At 37.9% G+C, this 13,711-nt stretch overlaps 1 protein-coding gene across 4 annotated transcripts in view; it reads right to left on the reverse strand.

Moving 5' to 3' along the window:
* USP6NL (USP6 N-terminal like) overlaps positions 1-13,711 on the reverse strand; it is a 122,871-nt gene that overhangs the window by 50,528 nt on the left and 58,632 nt on the right. For 3 of the 4 annotated variants that reach the window (XM_055352289.2, XM_055352288.2, XM_004049055.5), the window contains exons 4-5: positions 11,043-11,082; positions 2,078-2,158 (exon numbers count right to left, since the gene is read on the reverse strand). In XM_055352289.2, the coding sequence (XP_055208264.1) occupies positions 2,078-2,158; positions 11,043-11,082 (121 nt within the window). The remainder of the gene's footprint in view (positions 1-2,077; positions 2,159-11,042; positions 11,083-13,711) is intronic. The other variant, XM_063709878.1, reaches the window with a different exon arrangement.

Here is a 13,711-nt window from a genome sequence, read left to right on the forward strand (position 1 = left end):
GGATATTTAGTACGCTCAAAAAGAAAAGGCTCATTAGCTCTGTAAGATACCCATGTCAAAAAGATTCCCATGGTTAAGTAAGTTTCATGTGATTTAAGATCCCTCTTAAAAATTCATACCTCATATTAAAGACTAAATAATCCTACAGTAAAGAAATAAATCTTGCTTAATTTTGTTTAGTTCAGGTTTTCCCAACTTTATTTAACCAGAGAGCCCCTTCCTCATTTAATAATAAGCAACACATACTGACTGCATACTAAACGCCTGGCACTATTCTATGCTTTACATCAACTAACTTATTTAATCCTCACAACAAGCCTAATGGGGTAGGTAGTACAGCAGAAAAAAGTTAAATGCCTTTCCCAAGGTCATATGGCTAGGAAGTGGCAGAGCTGGGGTTTGACCCATGATAGTCTGCCTCTAGAATCTGCCTCTTCACCATCAGGCTATACTACTGCTTCTGTGGAACTAGTAGAACCCAAGAAACTCATGCTCCCTGGAATTCTCATCAGCAAATGTTGACATAAGATAATCTGTATCTATACAAAAAGGGAAAAGAAAGGATTACACTGAAAAAAGTGTGAGGAATGGACAAAAATCCCAACAGTTAACTCAGTTGTGTTTTGCTAGTAGGACTAAGTTAGATTTCTTTTTTTCCTTTAAAATGTTTTTATTGTTCAGCCTTCCTTCAAGAAATTAATAGGGGTAGTTAACATTTACTGAATGCTTATTCTATGTAAGGTACAATGCTAAGTGCTTTACATGCACTAAATCATGAAATCTTCATCCCTTTGAAATGGGACACTATTATCTCCATTCTGCAGAAGAGGAAACTGAGGCTTAGACATCAGTGGTTCTCAAAATATGCCCCATGAAACCAAAACGATTTTCATAATAAAACTATTTCTTTTTACAGTGCTGACTTTTGCACCGATCATAAAAAAGCTATGGTGAAACTTTTGCACTGATGATAGAAAAGCTATGGTGGTAAAACTACCGGCTCTTGCCACTAATCAAGGCAGCAGTAGTGCTGTACTGTGGAATCAGTGATTCCTCACTCTGTGTTTTAAAAAGTCAGTTTAACTTAAGAATGCCCTCGATGAAGCAGTAAAAAGTGTTAACTTGATTAAATATCAACCTTTGACAGAGGTCTTATTAACATAACGAGCAGTGATGACACGGGAAGTGCATATGGAGCTCTGTGCTGCACAACCAAGTGCAGTGACTGTGTCAAGAAAAAGCGCTTATGAGGAAATTCTTTGAATCATGAACATTTTCACAAACCACTGTTATTACTTGAAAGAATAAGCAACTGCCACTCAAGCACTGGGTATCTGGCAGACATTTTCTCAAAAATATCTTAAATGAGCCTGTCACTTGAAGGAAGATAACTGACACAGTATTTATTGCCACTGATGATATTTGACCTTTCAAATAAAACTTACAGCTTTGGAAAACTTCTACCACCAGGAGCTTGACATCTTCTCACTGTTTAAAGACTTTTCTGATGAGACGCATGGTGATATTAACATATGTATGTATTTTTCTCTAACTAACTTAGCACAAACTCAACGCAAGGCAAAAACATTAAAGGGGAGGTTTGCTAGAAGCTTTTGAAAAAGGAGATTGCTCCTGCTTGAGGGAATGCTTTCAGAGGCCAGCCCTCTCTCTTCCTGAGCAGTATGATCTGTGGATACAAAGCCCGGAAGTGCTCCAGTGATTCTGACCTCAAAGGGAAGCCAACCTCAAGATGCGGCTGACAGTGCAGAAGGCAGAGAAGAGATGGAAGAAACTATGGCACAGGCAACTTCATTAAGCAGCTGAATTAAATCACTCCTGAAACCCATCCCACCTCTGAACCATTCAATACAGACTTAAATGTTGAAACCAATCCGAATCGGGTATTATGTTACTTACAATATAAAAACTCCTAATTCGAGGCATACTGCTAAATTAAACCAAAATTTCAAAACCAAATATGAATGTAACACTCTTATAATTAAAGAAGAACTTCTACTAGGAAAATCCACATTGAGTTTATATAGTTTCATATGGAAATAACATGATTTTAAATTACCTTTTCAGTGTTCTTGTATTTTTCCCATCCTTTCAGCATTTTCAGCCATTTGGTAGTTCTTTCAATTTCCAGGTGCTTTTGCTAACATAAAATTGAAATTCATTGTTATTGTTGTTCGTTTCTTTACTTATGAGTTATAAAAAAACTTCAAAGAAAATGCTTCTAAAAAAAGAACTAAAAAAGTTATGCTCTATTAGCAGATATCCTAACTTGTAAAAAGTTGGATAATATCAGAACTGCATCAATACTAGTCCACAGCTAAAGTTAAGATTAATAGGAAATGCTCTCTCTAGGTAAAAAGATAAAGATATTATTTAAATTTTCCAAGACTTTAAAAGTAACCAAAATATGGTGTACTCTACAAATTTAAACAAAATTTTAAAAAATATTTTGAAATATTTTACAAAGCAACAAAAACACTACTTCGAAATTTAATTCTCTTCTTTCTTATTTTACTGAATTCTAGTATATTGTTGTTTTTAGCGAGAGTTTTTTAAAGGAAAAGTGGCTGTTTATTTATTTAATGGAAAGATTAATGTGTAAGTAGCCTTATGCTAGAGGAAAACTATAAAAAAAAAAAAAAAACTAAGTACTAGTTGCTGCCCTAAAGAAATTTGACCAGGTGCTAAGGACAATGGACAAGGAACACACTGCGTTGTGGCAGGCACTGGCACAAGCAGGAAGGGCCACGGCAGAAGGGGCAGTCAAATCCACCTAGGCATGCCAGAGAAAATGATCCCAAAATGAGGAACAGAGAGATTATTAGGGTTTTTGCTTTTTTTTTTTAATCAAATGCAATGTGGGAAAGAATGTTCCAGGCAGCCTTGAGAATGCATGTATTTCTGAGACAGCAGGGGCCGACAGCAGCTCCAAAGGGTTTACAAAAAAGCATCAGGACACCAGGCTGCCAAAGTTGGGAGAAGTCTCTTGCGTGCCCACTCAAGTGAAATTCAGGGGCAAGGCTGCGGAATGGGGAAAGTGAGACGGAAAATGCTCGCTCTTCACTTGTTTGGTTTCCAGGAGAAGGAATATTTTTTCCTAAGTACCTGGGCCCATGAGTGTAGTAAGTATATGAATAAAAAGCAATGGAAATACAAGTCTACTCAGAAAAGAAAATCATTCTGAGGATATATTTTATACTCAAGGATGCATGCTCGCTGCAACCCCACGAGGAAGGTATGATTGTCACCATTTTACAATGAGGAAACAGGCACAAAGGGCTTAAGGGACTTGTCCCAAGACACCCCTCTCGTAAGTGGTAGAAGACGGATTCAAAGCCAGGCAGCCTGGCTCCAGGACGTACACTCTGAGCCACCACATCTCTGGCTCCCATCCTGTCCTCTGCCCTAGTTCAGGCAATCATCATTCCTGGATGGAAGCAGCAGCTCCTTACTGACTGTCTGCAATCCAGCCTCAAACAGGCAGACATTATGCTGGCAGATGGCATATATGCCTCACCACCACTATTTTTAGACCTAAAAGTACATAAAATTCCAAAGAAAATCCTGAATTTAGGAAAAGTTATCTCACCAAAGAGAATATTTTTACAGAATTTCAATTTTAGGCATATTCTTAAAACTCTCAATTACCTAACTCTTTTTAAAATTTTTGATGGGTTTCTCACAATAAAAGATGAGCATTCATGAGCAAAAGATATTCTTTTATAATTCATATTTTCAAAAGGCTAAGTATATTTTCCTCATTATATTATTAGTGATAAACTGTTGCAGATGGTTCCAGAAATATGTTTAATTTTAAAACTCAGTGGGGCACTGAAATCTAATTAATGTTTCTGCTAAATGTGACTTTAGAGAAGGCCAAACTGTGAAAAATTAAGATTGATCTAAATTGCCATTTGGTATTTTTTGTTCTTCTGCACTTTCTCCCCTGACTTCTTCAAAGCATAATCCTTTTTTCCACCAACAGGAAAACACCAAATAATTCAAGCCAACCCAAGAGTATAATAACATACACTTTGCCAGGAACAACCCTGCTGAGATCTAGCAGGTCTCTTGCTATCTTTCATTTTTATGACCATGAATTATCAATGAATCACTTTAGGAAGCAGTCATTTTTTAAAAACATACTTTTGAATCCTAATGCTTATCATATATACAGATTATTTTAAATGCTATACATTCCCACACTGCAAGAACAAAACACACACATACACATACAAAAAAAATTAAGGATCATTAAGTATGCTTTTCCCTACAGCAAAAAATAAAATAAAATAATATATATTACACACACACACACACACACACACACACACCCCTTGGGAAGCTATAGGATCCGAAAATTATGTATCAGTATTCAATCAAGTTTAAGTGTTAACTCCATAATGCTGTCCATTCAACAATACCAAACTTGAATGCACATGAAAGTCTCTTTCCCCCAATCATGAATCTATAATTCATAGATGAAATATACTTTCTCACCAAAGATGCTGAAGCTAACTATTCTAGCAACTGTTTTGAAGAAGTAACTGAAAACATATTCATATGTGACAAATGTGAACTTAAGTGCCCCCAAAAAATAAGCTAGGGAATGTCATCTTGCCAGAGACTCAACCACAATAAGACAAAACTGGAATATAATAGTGTATTAGAAACTCCACTTGAAGTTCAACAGAGACTTTAAAGTCGACATATCTGAAACTATTTTCCCAAACATGCTGCTAGTACCCTTCTGTCCCCGACATGAACTAACAGCATCACTACCCACTAAGTCCTCCTTCTCTCTCACTTCCCAGCCCCAAACCACACTCTGCTGGGTCCATGTTCTGTCTCCTGCTTCCATCCTGTCCTCTTCCCCAGTTCAGGTAATCAGAGTTCCTAGATGAAAACAGAAGCTCCCTGCTGGGATCCCTGTCTTCACTCCAGCCTCCACACTGCTACCACAACCCTTCACACATGTCCCAGTTTATAATCCTTCAATGGCTACCCATTTTCTAGAAGTAAAGTTCAAATTTCTTAGCACAGCACACATGAGCAGCCTTTCAGAATGTGGCCCCAATTCACCTTCCAGTTCTACCTCCTGCTACTTCTGTGATCTGGCCACCATGAACTATTTGTCATTCCCATACACAATGCATTTTCAGCCTTTATGACAAATGTTTCCTATTTGTCTGCCTGTCATGTTTTCTCATCATCATTTGGTAAAATCCTATGCATCCTCTCAAGACCTAGGTCAAATGTCCAACACCTGGAACCTTTCCCAGATCGCTCCATGTTCCAAGCAAAACCAACTGTTCCCTTAGCATTCCATGGCATGGATTCAAGACCCAGATGACCTGGGTTCAAATCTGAGTTCTGTCCCATACTGTTTCATTTGGGGCAAACTACCTAATCTTTCTGTACCTTAATTGTCTCATCTATAAAACGAGAATTATTTTGATCATTGTTACAGCACCTAACACCTGTGTTCTAGTTGGCCTAAATGCCCAAATTGTATTATCAAAGTATGAACTCCTTGACTACAGAGACTGGATATGTTCATGTTTTTATCACCTAAAACAGTGGTTGTTATATAAGAAAAGTTAAACATTTAAAAATTAAACAGAATTTACATAAGAAAAAACAACTGAACCCTATGAAGGAATTAATAACATTCTGTGGTCTCAAGGTGGAGGGGTGGGAAGTAGAATGAATATGAACAGATAGACTGAAACCAGAATGTTATTTCTGATAGCAATGTGATCACTGTAATACAGAAGTAACCAGAAGTTAATAATATCCCGTATGTGGCAGAATGGTAGAAATGGAATTATTCCATCATGCGGGTAACACTTTTCAAAGTGTTGCCAAAAGGCAGAGCTGCTGATGTTAACAGCCTATATGAAACTGATATTAAATAATTCTGTTGGCTTCATACACAAACATCTTAGTTCTCTCAATTTGTATTTTGAAATATTTCAAACCTACAGAAAAGTTGAGAGAATAGTATGTCACATACTTATAAATGCTTCATGAGATCCACAGACTATTAACCTTTTGCTAGATTTCATTTATACTATTTAGGTTTTTAGGGGGAACTGATCATTAGACAATCACGGCATGAATAGTTCATCCCTAAATATTTCAAGTATGTATCGCCTAAGAATGAAAACACATTATCCTACATGATTACAGTACCATTATACTCAAGAAATTTAAAACTGGTTATTACCTCATAAGCAGCCTATACACCAAATTCCCCACTTGCCCCAAGACTGTTCTTTATAGCTGGTTTTTTCTGTGGTGTGGGCAACTCGGAATCCAATCATGCATTCTGCACTGCCTTTGCTGGCATGTCCCCAGAGTGCCTTGGCCTTTGTCTTTGATGACACTGATGTTTTGAAAAGTCAAGGCCACACTATCTGGCTTTGTGTGATTGGTTCCTCTGGATTTCAGCAGGATTATCACCCCATTATGTTGTCTTTCCCAGCACATCACATCAGATGCACACGATGCCAAGCTGTACCACTTCTAGCGATGATGCTACAGTTTCATCATTCAGTAAAGGTTAGTATTTGCCCAATTTTTCCATTAATAGAGAAATTCCCTTTTGTAACTAATGAATAATCCACGTGATATACTTTGAGACAGGGCGCATATCATGTTCCTTAACAACTCTATCCAATGGCTTCATCATCCGTTGATGATTCCTACCTGAATCAATTATGGGGCGCATATCATGTTCCTTAACAACTCTACCCAATGGTCTCATCATCCACTGATGATCCCTGCCTGAATCAATTATGACTGTGATGGTGGTAAAATGGTGTTTGGGTTTTTTTTTCTATCATTCCTTCTATATTATTAAATGACATTATTAACTTAGGACTTTAAAAAGTTTTTCTTTTCTAGCTCCTCCCCTTTCAATATCACTATAATCTAAAGAATTATTTGATTCCATGATTATAATCCATTATCATCATTATTCTTTTTGAACCTCAAACTGTCCCCTAGGAGGTGGGTTAGACTACTTCTCGTCTGAGTGGCAATGTCTCCCCTTCAAATTTGTCCTTCTGATATGCCCTATTTGTCTTTTACCATTTCTTAGTGTTCTGGTACAAAATGATTTTGGCCCACCTTATACTCTCCCTATCCCAACCTGGAATCAGCCATCAGTTCAAGAACCTGTGATTCCCTATAGTGGAGAAGATGTTCAAAACTAAATTTTGGGCACTGGATGTGCTTCTCACCAATGAAATTTTTAAAATTGTATAGAAGACTCTGACATAAGAAAATTCTACTTCTCTCAGAATGTCAGAGCAACATACAGCCAAGGAAAATAATGCAAAGGCCATCATCTCCACCTCTACTCCCTCTGCTATCTCTCCATTACCTCTACTAGCTAAGAAAGTGCTACACTGCTGTATACTTTTCTTCCCATGAGCTGTTTTCAGGGAAGGGCTAAACTTCTGTTTAAAGTTTATGATATAATACCCTATTGTCTTAAGTTGATGCTGCCTCTAAGTCAGAACTGGCCTCTCCTACTGGGGCAAAGAAGGTGGAAGGATTAAAACTGGAACCAATATCTTCTTTGTTACCTCTCAACCTCCAGTGATCTGAGACTGCGTTTTCAACCCTGTACAGGACCAGCTGAATAGTAAGTATTCAATAATCATTTGTTGAATCATCTACATAGCTTTGTCTTCTATCTGGTCCAAGGCCCTTCCCACTATTAACATGGCTAATAATTCAGATAGTAAAGGCTAGACACGTACACAATGCATGGATGGATATTACATAGCCTTCTCTTGCAGAATAAGAAATCTTGGGATTTGCTCAGATTCAAGTCTTCAGATGCTTTAATGGCTCTATTTGAACATTACTGTGTATTGTGATATAACGAGAACTATATGATCTCTGCCCCCAGTTCCCTCCTGGAGGTTGTGGGAACCTCTAATTTTATAGCCCTTCACAGGTGATAACCTAAGACTTTCAACTGGCTTCTGACGTGAGAGGTAATCTTATGGAAGTGAGCTCTTAACCTGTGAGGTCTGCACCTACTCTGCTTAGTGTCAGAATTGAGTTAAATTGTAGAGTTAAATTTGGTGTCCACTTGGGGAAAAACCAACACATATCTTGGTAACCGGAAGTATTCTGTGCTGTATCAAGTATGAGAGGAGGAAAAACAGTTTGGTTTTTCCCTATCTTAACAGTTTGTTTTTCGTTTCAGATAGGACTCGTGAGTGAGGACAAAGTTGACGGGAGTCAGGCATGCCTAGACCTCACCAGCAGAGGTCAGAAGAAGACAAGAAGTACAAAAAGAAACGTGTCTTTTTACAGAACACCCTGACATTGGAAAGTCTATCAGTCATGTATCTTGAATAAGATTTCATACTACATTAAATTAAGATTTTTTTGATATAAATAGGTTCCAATATCCTATACACCATGCAAAAGACTGCACTACATGAAGGGATAGCTGAATCTATAAAAATTCATAGTTTTACATATCTATTCTTCCTTATTAAAATCATCAATAAGCTCAAAGAAACAATATAATCCATTATTAACACTGTTCTCTACAGAGTAAATATAATGTTTGTTTATGTGCTTAAGTGCCTGTTTGGGGGAAACCAAAGCACTTAGCAAACACCAATACTAATCCTCTTAGGAAGGACTGTACACTACTCTCCCTATTTTAAACAGAGAACTGCCTTATGTAAAATAATACATTGGCAAACCTGGAAGGAAAGCTGTGATTACCCGACTATGCACTAGTGTACAAGTCTTCCCCAGTGGAAATAAGAGTATGCTTCAAGTGTATGCTCTATAAAGACTGCAGACCAGCAAGGCTATCATTTCTAGACTTTATTCCATTTTAAAAATGTAAACTTTTTTAAATTCATTTCCTGGAAATGGTAAAACTTGGCTACTAGGACTAGGCAGTCACCACAGAACACAAGAACTTAACTCAAACCTGAAGAACTTGGGGGAAATCCTGATAAACTTAAGAGGTTTCCAGCCTTAAGCTGTTTTGCATGTGGCTAAGTTCTCATTCCACTTTAAAGAAACCAAAACTGTAAAAGGCAAGTCATGCAATATGAGTGCAGTTTCCGTACAAAAGGCCTTAGGGAAACCCAATCAACAGCCTCTGAATCCTGTCCCCACCCCCAAATAAAAGACAAGTGAATATAAAGTTATATCTTATTTTAAAATAAATTACTAAGGTACGCATAGATCATTTTTTAGTGATTCCCCATTAAATTAAACGTTCTGGAGAAAACAATCAATTAATTATAAGCCTAACTGCATTAAGAGGTCATTTACTGTATAGGCACGTCTCTTAAAAAACTAATAAAAAAATTTTGAAAAACAATGTTCCTCAGGCATGCATCCTCTTGTGTCTGATATTTCTTCTTTTCTTCACCACCCCATTTATTGAATCATTTAAAGCACCGGTCTGAAGACTTTCAAACTTTCTGGATCAGGAAATTACAAAAGGGGGAGGGGAATGTTGGAGAGAGAAGTCAATACTGGACTGCCAGATTTTTATTTTGCCAAATGTGGATATCTTTTGTTAAAGATATCTTCCAACTCTTTCTGATTTCTCAAATAAAAGACACTGTAACACTTGAAGGGACAATCTCTGCCAGTCTTTATGTCAATATATTTAGTTTTACAAAGAATCCATTACATTAATTCAGCCCAAAAGAGAGATCATAGTCAGACTGTGGAAACAAATCCTTACATTCCCATTCAAGGTGGACTGCCACAAACTTCACAGGGGCAGCGTTTACCAAGTTCTCACTATTACTCATTATTTCCTTCTCAGTCATTCCTCAGCTACAAAGAATCTGCCTTTCCCCTCCACCTGCACTACCACTGCATTTCACATATACTATGGCCCCACCAAGCCACCAGTCATCTCCTACCTGTAGTCACTGGATGTGAGCTTCTCCAAGGCAGAAACTATGTCTTATTTAATCCTAGCATTCTATGCAGAACTAGGCCAGTGCTTGATACATAGTTGCTATTCAATTATGTAGATATTAAAACAAAGATATTCATTTGCTGAAACCTCTAGGTTATGATACTGAGAGAGAACCAGGCAGTCACAAGAGAATTCAACTGCAGGTCTGCCTATAGGGTTCTCTATATACATAAAATGGCAATTTCATCTACATCTTAAGGTTTTGCTACAGTTTTGATTTTCAGAAAAGTTTGATCCCAGGAAGATTTTCTAAAATATTTTTCAAATTCCAATTCCAATTTCACCTTCATTACCTGAAATTCAGCCCCTTGTCCTCATCAAACATACATGAACTGATAATAATCCCAGTCAATACCCCCACTTTCATTCTACAGTTCATTTTCTGGTACAGAAACAGTGGGGAGGAGAAGGGAGATTTCGGGCAACCTTAAAACATTCTGTCACTACTTCAAACGCATGCCTGGGTGTGGAGCCAGTTCCTTGCTATGTATAACGAGGAAAGATTTTTAAATGTTGACAAGTTTACTATGTAACACTTCTCTAAGTACTTAAAATACTAAAATACTGACCCACAGAAAATGATTTTGGTTGTTGTAAGAAATTTACTAAAATCTCCTGGAACAGTCACATTTCAAAGAACTGCTGGTCTTAGAATGGTGCTTTATTTGCCACAGGGTACATGAGAATCACTTGTGAAGCCTTTAAAAATTACCTACCCAGAGAGGCTGATTTCACAGACTGAGGTGGGAGCTGGGCAGCTGTGCTCTCAAAGCCTCTCTGTTCTGAAGCACGCCTAGCTCAGGACCTGCCAGTCTAGAATGAAGTCTGTCAACTACCTATCAGAATCTCCTAAAATCTCCTAAAATTATTTCACCATTAATTACTATCTTACAGTGGCATAATGAGGTCCAAAATCTAACAATGACTGTACCATTTCCATATAATATGGCACTTAAAATCACAAAGGTGGTCAATTTTATTCTTCTAATAAAGGCAATTCACCAGTAACTGTGAATACATCAAGAGCAGGACTTACCCGTTCCACAGCCGCATTATGATCTGGGAGCTCCTCCTCACTGCAGAGGAAAAACAGTATTATATGAAATTGTTGAAATCAAAACAAACTTTTAAAAGCTTATATACTTATAGATACATATGACATACAATATTTATTTGTCATCACAAGAGTTACATAGGCTTCCATTCACTGAATTCAATATGAAATGATAGCTACTCTAGAACCACAGGGCCCCCTATCTTCAAAATCCAGCCCTGCACTGTCACCAGTAGCCACAAGCCACATTTATTAATAAAAAGCATCTAATTAACATTAAAATTTAATTTAGTTTAACACTGAGTTAGTCTCACTAGGCACAGTTCAAGTGCATGACTGTCACGTAGCTAGAAGCCACCATATTGAACGGTACAGATATAGAACATTTCCATCACTGCAGAAAGGTCCACTGGACAGCACTGCTCCAGACTAGGAGTGAGCAAACTTCTTCTCGCAAGATAAATATTTAAACAGTAAGTATTTGAGGCTTTCTGGGCCACACCATCTTTTTCACAACGATAGCTCTGATGTTGTGGTACAAAAGCAACCACAGACACTACGTAAATCAAGTGTGGCTCTGTTCCCACGAAACTTTTACAAAAATAGGTGGTGAGCTGGATCTGCTCCACAGGCCCCAGCTTGCCCCCCTCTGCTTTAGGCCACCACCTCCACTCTTGGTTCAAACTATGGTCTATAATCAATGATTGTTTAAAAAAATAGCATAAGGAAAAAACTGCCTCCAACAGACTTGTGAATTTAAAGAGAAAACTTTATTCAGTACAACAAAGAATGCTTGGCTGGGTGCGGTGGCTCACACCTGTAATCCCAACACTTTCGGAGGCTGAGGCAGGTGGATCACCTGAGGTCAGGAGTTGAAGACCAGACTGCCCAACATGGTGAAACCCTGTCCCTGCTAAAAACACAAAAACTAAACGGGTATGGTGGCAGGTGCCTGTAATCCCAGCAACCTGGGAGGCTGAGACAGGAGAATCGCTTGAACCCGGGAGGTGGAGGTTGCAGTGAGCTGAGACCGCGCCATTGCACTCCACCCTGGGCAAGAAGAGCAAAATTCCATCTCAAAATAAATAAATAAATAAAAAAGAATGCTTCACTGTCAAAATTTCAAGAGATTATTTTTTAAATATACACTAAAAGATCAAGTTCATTTCTGACACAGTATATTTGTGATATCATCTCTAATATAAAATATTCTGAGATTCTTGTATTAACTGTCAGTAATATAAAAACCACATGCTATCCATAAACAAAGTTATGCACTTTGAGTAGCTTTCTCAGTAGTACTGTTTTGGCAACACTATGTTTATATTCTTGCCTTAGTTTCTCTTGAGATCAAATAATATACCATCTTGAAGAGCATGATAGAGCGGTATTCACCAGTACAGTATTTTCAAAGGCATTCTTTTTCTACTCTGAGGAGTCCTTAGGTGAACAATTACTACAGCCACAAAACTAACAAAAAAGAATAACCGCCAAAAGAGATCTTAGAGAGTCCAAATCTCTCATTTCACAGATAATACAACTAACATTTTCACTCAGTCGAGAGATGTTTAGCACTAATTCAGTGGGTTCAACTTCATACAGACAAGATCTCAGATCATGCAGGAGTATATGAAGAAAAGGGATGGAGGTTGAGAAAACGATTCTCAAGAAGAAACGAAACTGGTTAAAAATAAAAAAGTCTTCAGACCTCATAGATGGATGATAGAGTAAATATGTGGTCCAGCTTTCCTATACAGATGTTCTGGCATGATTTCTCCATGTCTAAAACTTTTCATGGAGAATCTGCTGTGTGCATACCAATCTCCACAGAGCTTTTCCCCCTCAAGTCTCTGTGCCGGCATATGCTTAAATTTCACACCCTTCCGAGGATGACGCTGCTGCTGCTTACCAAGAGCTCCCTGTAATGCCCAGAATACGTAACTTGGCATGCTGGAAGAGCTCAGTAAACGGTGCTGAATGAAGATATGAACAGGAGGATGAACACATGCCTGCAGGCATGGATGCATCCTTACCTTGCCTCCTAAATATCCTTCAAGTGGAGGAGAAGAAAGAAGGACCACAATCTGGGTGAATGCAGAGAATTCCTTTAGGTCAGCAAACTATGGTGCATAGGCCAAATCTGGCCCACTGTGCATTTTTGTAAAGTTTTAATGGAACGCTGTCACACTCTGCCATGAATGTATTGTCTCTGGTTGTTTTCATGCCGCAACAGCAGGGTTAAGCAGTTGTGACAAAGACCGTATGACCTACAAAGCCAAAGATCCTTCATATATGGCTCTTTAGAGAAAATGTTTGCCAAACCCTGCTTTAGAGAACAAGGGCTTAAGAGCACCTAAAGACTGCTTTAAGAAAACACCTAGCTGATAGCAAGTACCTATATCTCACAGAAATACAGTAAGGGAAAACCATAAGACAGCCATCTCTGGAAAGAGAGAGACCTTAACTGGATACATTGTTCATCTACTCTTAAACTTTGAAAGTATTACTAATCGGAGTTTATGTGCCTATAACCTCTCAACAGCTAGGTGGAGCATTTATGTTAACTATAAGATGAACTTTCAATTGGAAACTTAAAAGTTAACTTGTTAAAATTAATAAGTTGACTATATTGACTAAATTTTATTTTTGTT

This window comes from Gorilla gorilla, chromosome 8, assembly GCF_029281585.2.
Source record: "Gorilla gorilla gorilla isolate KB3781 chromosome 8, NHGRI_mGorGor1-v2.1_pri, whole genome shotgun sequence".
Classification (NCBI taxonomy): Eukaryota; Metazoa; Chordata; class Mammalia; order Primates; family Hominidae; genus Gorilla; species Gorilla gorilla.